The 10,223-nt window shown below is 39.6% G+C and overlaps 3 protein-coding genes across 3 annotated transcripts; 1 reads left to right on the plus strand and 2 right to left on the minus strand.

Moving 5' to 3' along the window:
- Positions 1-1,467: 1,467 nt before the first annotated feature.
- On the plus strand, positions 1,468-3,366 carry LOC145704338 (Y+L amino acid transporter 2-like). Its single transcript, XM_081781790.1, has 6 exons — positions 1,468-1,683; positions 1,745-2,049; positions 2,093-2,319; positions 2,360-2,561; positions 2,602-2,924; positions 2,968-3,366. The coding sequence occupies exons 1-6, from the start codon at positions 1,515-1,517 to the stop codon at positions 3,287-3,289; spliced, it is 1,548 nt and encodes a 515-aa protein (XP_081637916.1). The 5' UTR covers positions 1,468-1,514; the 3' UTR covers positions 3,290-3,366.
- Positions 3,367-3,512: 146 nt separating this feature from the next.
- Positions 3,513-5,059, minus strand: LOC145702035 (beta-1,3-galactosyl-O-glycosyl-glycoprotein beta-1,6-N-acetylglucosaminyltransferase-like). Its single transcript, XM_081779246.1, has 5 exons — positions 4,904-5,059; positions 4,440-4,860; positions 3,833-4,233; positions 3,653-3,766; positions 3,513-3,608 (listed from the first exon to the last, which is right to left on the minus strand). Exons 1-5 carry the CDS (start codon positions 5,057-5,059, stop codon positions 3,513-3,515), a joined length of 1,188 nt encoding a protein of 395 aa, XP_081635372.1.
- Positions 5,060-5,361: 302 nt separating this feature from the next.
- LOC145704341 (uncharacterized) lies at positions 5,362-6,676 on the minus strand. The gene is made up of 6 exons (XM_081781793.1): positions 6,540-6,676; positions 6,328-6,461; positions 5,862-6,018; positions 5,631-5,824; positions 5,510-5,587; positions 5,362-5,456 (listed from the first exon to the last, which is right to left on the minus strand). The coding sequence occupies exons 1-6, from the start codon at positions 6,555-6,557 to the stop codon at positions 5,372-5,374; spliced, it is 666 nt and encodes a 221-aa protein (XP_081637919.1). The 5' UTR covers positions 6,558-6,676; the 3' UTR covers positions 5,362-5,371.
- Between the last annotated feature and the right edge of the window lie 3,547 nt (positions 6,677-10,223).

A 10,223-nucleotide genomic window follows, 5' to 3' on the forward strand; every position in this document is an offset into this window, starting at 1 on the left:
AGTCTATTTTTGATCAATCTTTACCTTTTTCGTGGGTTCTTGACAGTTACCCTCTAAGCTTTTGCTTTTTAGAGCCATTTCAGAACCAAGTTTTAATCGAAAAAAGTACAAATAACAGCTTTCGTTTGTCAATTTTTATTAGAAAGGTATTTTCCGTGGAAAGAGTTCGTCAACCCTGAGAATGATCCAAAAGGATACAGGAAGATACGGCCCGGGTGTCCGGCCTCCACAGCTGGGCACACATTTAGCTTAGGCTTGTACTAAATAACGAATAAATATCTACTCATCCGCTGCTCACTTGCTCGACTTGGGCAACTCGTCAAATACGCCCGAGCAGCGCACCTGTCGCTATTTGCCAAACATCATAAGAGCCTATTCTTTTTATTAAAAAATTGACACTTTTTTTCGAAAAAATTCTTATCGGGAAATTTCGACAAGCCAAAGATTCATAAAGTTTTTCTCAAATATTAAAAGATTTTCACTTTCTTTTTCGATTGTAGATTTCAACAGAAATGAGCTCCCGGATGAAATCAACAAGGAAAACATCGAACAAGAGTCCAACTAATTTACTTCCCCAAGAACAATTTTTTTGGAATTTGCGATTACATGTTTTACCTTCAGCCTTTTTTCTACCTAAGATGAGACTCGTTACATTTAAATCGATTGTTATTGTATAACAAAACTATTGTTTAACGCAGGTGTGCAACGACAAGCGTTAAATGTGTAAACATTCTCTACTGAACGATTGCAAAATCTTGCTTCAGAAAAAGGCACTTTAACATGAAAGAACTACCAGGTATTACCAAGGTAATTTCTATTTTGTTTTATTTATTTTCTTTTGCTGGGTCTCCGGGCCAGGAGCAAGGTATAAGTGCTAACCAAGTAAATCCGAAAGCACTTGACAGAAAAACTGTCCGTCGGCAATGTCAGCCTCTTTCAGAGCTTTCTTTTTTTAAAAAGTCACTGATTTTAACCTCTGCGCTGGGTTCATTTCTGAATCTCAGATTTGCGCTTCGTGCCTTTGCAGTTCAAGAGAAGCCTCAAGACTCTCTGAGAACTCCTGATTGATAAGAGCGTTTATGAACTGCTAAGATCCGCGTTATTCCATGTTATCTTCAGTATGAATTCTGAATTCCTTGCCGAGTTTTCTCGCGGGTAAAAATGTAGTTCATAAACATGCTGATTCGGTTCTTTTTCCTTCGGCAAAACTAGATAGCACCAGATGCATAAAGTGGATTAAGGAAGCGGCCCTAGGCATTTTACGCCGTCCGATTCTGACAGCGGCGTGAAAAGAGAGCATTGAAAAAATAGAGAAAAATAAACCAGCTCATCATATCCGATTCATAACAAAGAAAAATTCAAAACAATTTATGATTAAAATCAACTAGGATTTTTTTTGTTAGATTTCATCTTTCTCGTGCTTGTTTTTTCATAATGAAAACAACTTGAAAACAATTTGTTTTACGAGCTTTTTCAAGTTATTCATTGTTTGTTTCAGATTTTTGAATTTGAAAATGTCGGACAGAGAAAGACTAATTAACGAAGACGACCAAGAAAGAATCAGAGAAAGCCCGGAATTAGAAGATGAGTTGGAGACAGAATCGCAGACACGGACTTTTACGGACACGGGAATGGAGACAGAAACAAGGCTGGAGAGAACTTTGGGCTTGTTTGATGCAGTAGGTAAGTTTAATCAGAGAAAATGATAGTTGAAAGGCTGTGTTTCTATCAATTTAAATTTCAGGAATCGGTGTGGGAATCATGCTCGGTTCTGGAATCTTCGTTAGTCCGGGCGGTGTCATGGCCAATGCTGGCAGTTTCGGCTCCTCGATCATCATTTGGGTTTTATGCGGCGTGTTTTCGTTGCTCGGTGGCTTGTGCTACGCGGAGCTGGGGACTTTGATTCCGGAATCGGGTGGTGACTACACTTACTGCAACAGAATATTTCCGGATATTATCGGCTTTCTTCGACTGTGGGTTGAAGTTATCATTATTCGACCTGGCTGTCATGCTGCAGTGGCTGTCACATTCGCTGTTCATATCTTACAAGTAGCTCCTCATACAGTCATCTTTCTATAAACTGATCTTTCAGCCCTTCTTTCCTGGACAGAGCGTTCCAAGTACACCGAAAAAGCTCATCGCAGCCGCTTGCATCACTTTATTTTCCTGGTTGAACATGTATTCTATCAGAGGATCAACAATGGTCAATTCCTACACAGCTTTTGCAAAGACGATAAGTTTAATTCTCATCATCGGCGTTGGAATCATGAAGGCAGCACAAGGGGAAATTTACAATTTCATGCCCGAGGAGTTTTGGAAGTAAGAAATACAACCGAAAGCTTGAAAATAACATTTTCAGGGACTCAACAACGGATTTTCCAAAGCTCTGTCTGGCGTGTTACAGTGGTCTGTGGTCATTTGCTGGTTGGACGGATATTGTTCTTGTGACGGAAGAAATTCAAAACCCAGGAAAAAATGTTCCGCTATCAATTATCATCAGCTGCACTCTGATTATTGGGCTGTATTGCTTGGTTAACTTAGCCTACTTCACCGTCCTGACGGTTAGTTAGAGTCAGCTTCGTTTTCGTAAAGAAATTCTAGAGAACAGAAGCATCAGCTATTGCAACAGCTCAAGTTTTCATCGAAAAAGCTCTGCCTACTTTACCCGGGCATCAGTACATCATCCCCGTTCTCGTCTCTCTCGCCTGCTTCGGCGGCGTCAATGGATCATTGTTCGCTTCCGGAAGATACTACTTCGTCGCTGGCCGTAATAATCACATGCCACCGATTCTGTCGATGGTTCAAATCCATCGAAACACACCTTCAGTGGCTTGTTTTCTGAATGGTCTTCTTTCGACCGCGATGTTGTTCAATGATGATATTTACTCGTTGATCAACTACACTAATTTTATTTATTTTGTCTGGTAAGCAAACCTTCTTCAGGGTCAGTTTTCAACCTTTTTTAAGCATTATTCTTGCGATAAGCGGGCTTGCCTATTTAAAAATCACCGGCCAAGCGACCGGATCGACCGTCAAAGTTCCTCTGCCAATCCTCATCCTGACATTGATCATGTTCTCCGGCGTTGTTTTGGGAGCGATGGTCCTTACGCCTTACGAAACCCTTGGTGGGTGCATCCTGACTCTTACCGGACTCCCGGTGTATTTCATTTTTGTCCGACCGCGAGGCAAACTTCTTGAGTGGAGGGAGAAGATTGAGCCGCAATATGAAAAGTTCTCGAGATTCGTGCAGAAGCTCATGGTCGTAGTACCTGAAACTAAAGAAGAATGAAACTTTTTAAATGTACTTTTACTTCAATGAAAAAGCAGTCCAATAAAATTCATATTACAAATCGACCAAAAAAGCACGTTAAAGTCATTAAGCAGATCTTATCATCACGGAAGAACTTCGAAGTTTGGCTTTCTTGGGAACTTGTTCTGAATCAAAATAAATTGCATCAAGCATATTTTATCTTTTTTTCTTTATTTATTTTAGCAAGAAAAGTAACGCTATGTCAATTTCTTTTTTTCAATTCTTTTTCGAGGCACTGCATCGCAAAATCATCGGTAGAATCAAACTTGTTCGCAAATAGATGTGGCTGCTTCAATAGCTAAAATTTTTCTCATTTGACGAAAGTTATTCTTTTTCGCTTACCCAGCCTAAATCGCCACTTCCAAAGACGCACACACCTCGGCGAAGATGACCTTGGCATTTATGTATTGTGTCTGTAAGCCATATTGATATCCGGGAGAGGTTTTCTATGCCATTCTAAATTAATGTTATTCGAATAATTTTTCATCAAAACGAAATTATTCTCGTCGTTTCAAAACGTACCTCGTAATAAAAGTTATTTCCAGGAGCATTCTTATTCCGAACAATCGTTGCCCAAACAAACTCATCAGGAGAAAACGTATCCTTCGACCACTCGATCAGTTTGTGCACTTCTTCGCTTTCCAGCGTCCATTGAACGAACTCTCGTGTCATCAGAAAATACGCAGACCCCGAAAAAATTTCAATGCGCCCAGGCGGCGGGGACTTATCTCTTCCTGTTATAACCGGAATAAATTTGTATTCTCTGTAATCAGCTTGAGTTAAGTCTGATGGTCCAACTTTCCATTCTTTCTCGAAGCGCTCTTTCTTCTTTTCGGAAGGCTTGTAGCTGGTGATTGCGTTTTTGGGGTAGAAGGATTTGAGATAGTTGACGATTTCGGAGTTGCTTTTCAACGGAAAATCCTCTCAATAGAAGGGCTTGGAAATTTATAAAGCTACTATCTTTTTCTGACTTTCGAAAGCCTTGCCCGCAGACATTTATCAAATATCTCCACTGTATCTCGTGCTGTTTAAAAGTTAGCCATTCGTTATAAGACCTCAAAAAAAACAGGGTCCTGATTCTTCTTTATCGGATCCTTACAGGTCCTTTGAGCTCGATTAACTGGCTCACCTTCCTGAATAAGATCTCCCATGCAATTTATATCGGCTTGAAATCGCTCATATGATCCCCAGTGTACATTCTCTCGCTTCTTCGTTAGAAAAACATTCGGAAAACAGCTGGCAAGGGCTTCGAAATCGTCAACTTCCATTTGCGGCGTTTTCGCATCGATATGAAGACAGTAGACATTGTGAGGAGAGTAGATTGCTCGGAGAAGTCGTTCCGCTTGACCAGGGTTTTTATGGAGCACCATTGAGTAAGCGAGGGGAAAGTCAGAATTAGCATCTGAGGTCGGGTACTCCCGGAGCTTGACGAATTCGGGGCAGCTTCCAGAATGGACGAGGTATGCGATTTCGCCGTCTCCCAGACTTAGCGATTCAACTTTCTTCGCCGATTTTCGTCGTTCAACTCTTTCAAGCTCGGCTCGATCTTCCTTATGAAGATTTTAAAATGAAGAAACATTCAACTGTTATTACCTGAATAACCGCTTCGCAATTTAAATCAAATTTTTCAGCAATAGCTTCGTTTTCTCTTTTCACCGGTTCTTTTTGCAAAAGAAAGCCCCCAATAAATAACAAAATCACGAAGTAAGCGTATCGAAAATAAATTTTCTTCAGACGGTTGTGCTGCATTTTCTTTTTTATCTGGTAATTCAATCGATGTCAAAGAATCTTTTTTTGAAAGAACCTATCTAGAAAAACAAAGATTTACTTTGCAGAAGAAACTCGAAAAGCATCGTCAATAAGTGGATTTCGTTTTTGAAGATTCAAGCTACCTTACCAAGCGACCGGTACGACAAATGTATTCAAACTTCCCCTCAGAGGGGAGCTTGATGTCCTCACTCTTGCTCTTGGCCGTATGCAAACTTTCATCGAACCGCTTTTATCATTAGACTGAAATTGTATACAGAATGAACAATTTATTTTCAAAAGCTCTTTTCATAACTAGACAGACTCATTTACGTCAGGAATTTCTTTGTATGGAATCCATGCAGCAGGCCTGTAATTGTCACCAGCTATCTTCGGTATTCTGAGAAGATGAATTCAATAACCCGTATTCGAGCAATTAATCAGTTAACTAACCTGCTCCAAGAAAACATCATCAAAAGGCCAGTAGCTCGTTTTGTCTCTTCGTCAACAGACTCTTCCTCTGAGGAACCCCTTATCATCATTTTAAGCAGATATAATTCAAAGATAGAGTCACCTTTCTAAGTCATCATCTGAGTCGTTGTTGTTTGCACCTTCTGTCTTTGAAATCGCAGTCGCCAAGTTCACCATTGGAATTCCGTCAGGCGAAATCGGTATTTTCAAGTTTCCAACAATCAGGTACTGACATTTTCCCTGTAATCTGTCTCGAATCGCCAGCTTGTGATGAGTACAGATCCGATGAACTCCGACCTATCAAATCAAAAAGTTTCGACGTGAAAATCATTACCTTCTTATTCCATTTATTTCGCAGCCCGCACATGCAGTAAAAATCGTTTCCTTGAGCAGTGCCAGATCGCCAGTGCGGATTGTCTTTGAACGGAGATTTTTTGTGGCAAAGTTCGCACAGGATAATCTTGCTGCATGCTTTTGATTTCAACTCGTTTCTGAGACAAAGTCATTTTTGGGTTGAATAAAAGAAAAACTAATCGACCTCAATGAGGCTTTTTGATCGTCTTAACCAACAAAAAGTCCTCTTTTTGAACTTCAGTAATAAATGATAAAACTGCCTACTGTATAAAGTCAGTAGACAAGAGACAGTAGACAAAGACTGATGACTCTACTATCACGAAATGAAAGCCTTTAAATTATGGGCTACCTTAAAATTCTAGTGCTAAATGTTAGGCTTAGAGTTAAGGACTCTTACAGTAGGGGCCTTGCTAAAGATTTTGTTCATTTTTCATGAATCAACTTACGTTTCAAAAACATATATCGTATCTCCATTTTTAATCGCATCTTTACAAATCGTAGTCGTAATCTTCGGCTTCTTTTTCCTTCTCAAGTAGCATGACAGTACAAAAATGCCCGCACAGAACGTCAGCAGCCCAATCTGGAAAGCAATTTCAAAGGACCAAAAATTTATCTCTCTCATTTTTTCTTTACTCTTTTTGGCAGTGAAACAACTTACCAAAATAACTAAGGACATCTTGATAAGCTTCTTTCTTCTCTCTGTGATTTTGTCTCTGTTGAAGCAGGTTCAAAAGCTGCCCCGTGGTAACGACGTTTAATCCCACTTTTAGGGAAAGAGCATAAGACTCCCTTTGGGGAGGAATGGGCCTTTACAAATCTGAAAGTGAATCAAACATAAACAAGACTCAAAAGGTGTCAAATCAGTGGATCTTTGACAGATCCCAACTTTGGAATATGAACCCATAACTCAAGTCAATCAAAAGCGCGCGGAGAAAATTCCTCTTTCGTAGCTCATACTTCTGAAATCGAAGAATAGTTCTGTCAGCCTCTCAGACTGTAGCTGATCAAGTCGAAATGTGTCGAAGATGGAACGTGTCGTTCTAAATTCTTGCTCTTAAATTCTGTCAACAGGTGCGGCTGTAAAGTCTGAATATACTGTTTTTCCTTGGAAAAATGGTCTTTAACTATTGACCTCGAAAATATAAAGTACTAAGGCACGTATCACAGATAAATCTAAGAAAAATTTCTTTTTAAAGAAAAAGCTGGGTTACATTTGGTCTACCTCAATCACACGTCCTCTTCCTTGATTCCCAGTACTTCCGCGGTTTTTCGCCCGTAATCAAGTCTCAAAAGCATCAACTCAAAACGAAACCACCTGTCATCAACACCTTCTCTTATTTATGCGCTGTAAGTGGACTCACACTGGGCCAGCTCAAAGGATGCGTTTTAGCAAGTCTCGGGATCGATGGATAATTGGAGAAGACATAGAAACGATACATCAGATTAGCGCAGAATAGGCTCTTTTTGAAACGTCTTCAGTCAGACTTATTTTAACAGGGAAACAATTTATTGTATCAAAAGCAAAATCGAAAGATATGAAACAAAAAAGGCAGATTTTTTAAAGACGAGATGGTTTCTTGCTCTTTCTGATCGCGTTTGGAGCTTTTCCCTTGTTTGGCTTTTTCTTCGTCATCTTATTCTTCTTCTTTGGCGATTCGCTGTTCTGAGTCTTTTGAGGGCTGGCGGAAGATTCTCGAGGTTTTCCGAAGATTTTTTCCTTCTGTTCGTCTGACAGTGGCTTGGACGGCTTGAGGGAGCCTTTCTTGACGGTCTTCTGTTTTCGACTCTTATCTTGTGCTGAGGAAGAATGAGCAGTGTTGGTCTTCGAAGACGGTAGAGAGACTGAAACCCACTCACTTCGAGGGAGCATCTTCATTTTTTCCGCTGTTGCTTTTTCAACCGTCATTTTGACCGGGCCTCTGGTTCGGCTCATCACCATTTTGCAAGCATTTGCTGTTCCCAAAGACTTGGAAAGAAGGGCAAGTTCGTAAAAGTTCAAGTATCGGATTGAGTCAATCATTATTGAGTTTGTTGATTTCGATGATTTGTATGAATGATTCCTAGAAATCGATTCTGTTTTTATTCCGGAAATGGAGATAGAGAGTATAATTTACGCAGGTGAGCTTAATTAGCGGCTCTAGAATCAGGATCGGGAAATGGTCATCACCTGCGTCGATTGGTTCAAAGCTTTCATTGATGATGATTATCTTTTCAATAGATTTTATGCGCTTTCATCTTCTAAAATCAGGAAATATAGTCAGAATTTGAAAATAAATATAGATAGTCTTCCTTGATATCAAGTTCTTCATTCAAGATATTCAAAATAATCAATTTTTATAGACTTTTTTATGAAACTTATTTTTCTTTTGATCCACTGGATAATTTAATGGGAAGAAATTTAGCTCATGAAAAAAGTGGAATAATAAGTTAATTATCAACCCCGTGAGCGAATCGTGCTGAGTGGGGCGGTTGCTAGAGATCATAGGTTGATTATTTTTTCATCAAGGCGGAATCTCGCGCATTTCGAATTTCTGGAACGAGCAGTCCTAATTTACATAACATCGCTGCGAAAAACATTTGCATATAAAAAAACTGCTCAATGCAAATTTTCAATCTAAAAAGAACGGAAAATCAAAATGCTTCGGGAGATTTTAGAGTGTCGATTTTTTTCGGTAATCCGTCGGAAAAGCCTCTTTCCTCGGCTGCTTCTCACGCCTTCCGTTGTAACGTTCACGGGATCGTTGTATATTTCGCGGTTTTGTGAAGCTTCTTACTCGGACGGCTTTGGCAGTTTATGGCATCTCAGCTGAATCAAAATTCAGATCCGTCAAAGCTCCCATTGAACCTTCTTCACGTCTAGCTCTAAACAGTAGAGGCGTAACTTTTGATGCCAACTTTCAAATTTTGCGGACAGGCGAAAATGTTCTTTCCTTTTTCCCATGACCCAGCAGATTCAGGTTCGTCCAAAAATATTTTTTTCTTTTATCAAAACTGTTAATTTACAGTAAAAAATTGTTAAAAACCCAATTTCAAACTGCTATGGACTGGGCAACCTGTGTAGAAAACCTGTGTAGAAAACCTGACTCAGGGTCCTGCTATTTGGTTAGTCTAAAAAGTCTAAGAAACATTCGAAGTTCACGAAAAGTCTCAAAATAGCGGACCGTTATTTCGCAAGTATATTTTTGCTTTATTCCATTCAAGTCTTTCTGAAAATAGACTTCTATTTAAAATCGATGTTTTTCGCGATAAAAGACTGAAAATTAAAAGGAACCTGTCGCCTGTTCAAAATTAGAACTGAACAAAAATGTGAACGACACTTTTAGACTCGGCCGCAATTATATGTGCACAGCGATATCGCGAACATACTAAACCGGATGGGCAACCGCCCAGCACTCGATCAGACACTCTCAGAAACAACAAAACTTACATCAATAAAACCGTATCGCTTTCGTTTATGTAGTGCAAATATACAAAAAATAAGCTTGTTAAAAACCTTGATCGTTAAATAAAACAGTACCGAAGTAAAAAAATGGGGCGGGTTCTCGCCACAGTGGAGTATTGAATTCGAGAGCGGCGACCGCGTTCAGGGCTGGTTCATAAGCTTTGAAGGGATTTGCTAAAAAGGTGAAATAATCCGGCCCCTCGTGATTTCCTGAAATAAAATCAAGAAAGAACCTGACGTGAAAGGGATTACTAGATAATGATGAAATCGAATAGCACAGCAGGGGTCAACTGATTACTAAGCTCGTAATGAGGGTTAACGAGCTGATAGAAAAATGCTCGGAAAAGTTCTATTTTTCTATTTTTGCTGGAGTAGAAATATATTTCGAATACACTTCTTTTTCCGTCGAAGGCTTAATCCGCGGCCAGGATTAGCGCTGAAGTTACAAGCGCCTGCCAGCCATACAGACTTTTTGTCATGCGCAGAATGAATAAATCGCGGCAGTTCCAATTTAGCTTTTGAGCTTTACTAAGGACCATTTCTCCCGTAAAATTAAACTACTAGCTATTAATTCGATTTTGACCTTAACGACTTTGAGGCCCTTAATTTTCTAAGCTTCAGATTCAAAACAGTTGGGAATTTCGCGTGAGCTCCATTTGGTCTATTTCGTTAATTACTGAAAATATTGTTAATGACGATCAAAGAGGTACGGGCAAGAGATACTTGTATAACGGGAGCTGGAAAGATGTGTGATTCAATTTGAAACCGCTGGACGACGCACACGTTTTGAATTTTGCTTTTTCGAATGGACATTCTTCTCGAAGCACACATTTGATTAGTGTGGGGTTAAACGTATCGCCACCTTGGGAAGTATTAGAACATCGATTTTTAACTTGATTT

The sequence above is a fragment of the Oikopleura dioica genome, chromosome PAR (genome assembly GCF_907165135.1).
Source record: "Oikopleura dioica chromosome PAR, OKI2018_I68_1.0, whole genome shotgun sequence".
NCBI lineage: Eukaryota > Metazoa > Chordata > Appendicularia > Copelata > Oikopleuridae > Oikopleura > Oikopleura dioica.

Excerpts from the sequence above, each read along its gene's own strand:
- LOC145704338 (XM_081781790.1), top strand. The coding sequence starts at position 1,515 with ATGTCGGACAGAGAAAGACTAATTAACGAAGACGACCAAGAAAGAATC. Across the intron at positions 1,684-1,744 it reads GGGCTTGTTTGATGCAGTAG|GAATCGGTGTGGGAATCATG; the intron begins GTAAGTTTAATC and ends TTTAAATTTCAG. Across the intron at positions 2,562-2,601 it reads CCTACTTCACCGTCCTGACG|AGAACAGAAGCATCAGCTAT; the intron begins GTTAGTTAGAGT and ends AAGAAATTCTAG.
- LOC145702035 (XM_081779246.1), bottom strand. The coding sequence starts at position 5,059 with ATGCAGCACAACCGTCTGAAGAAAATTTATTTTCGATACGCTTACTTC. Across the intron at positions 4,861-4,903 it reads ATTGCGAAGCGGTTATTCAG|GAAGATCGAGCCGAGCTTGA; the intron begins GTAATAACAGTT and ends AATCTTCATAAG. Across the intron at positions 4,234-4,439 it reads GGGAGATCTTATTCAGGAAG|AGGATTTTCCGTTGAAAAGC; the intron begins GTGAGCCAGTTA and ends CCTTCTATTGAG.
- LOC145704341 (XM_081781793.1), bottom strand. Across the intron at positions 5,825-5,861 it reads GAAATAAATGGAATAAGAAG|GTCGGAGTTCATCGGATCTG; the intron begins GTAATGATTTTC and ends TTGATTTGATAG. Across the intron at positions 5,588-5,630 it reads TCAGATGATGACTTAGAAAG|GGGTTCCTCAGAGGAAGAGT; the intron begins GTGACTCTATCT and ends AATGATGATAAG.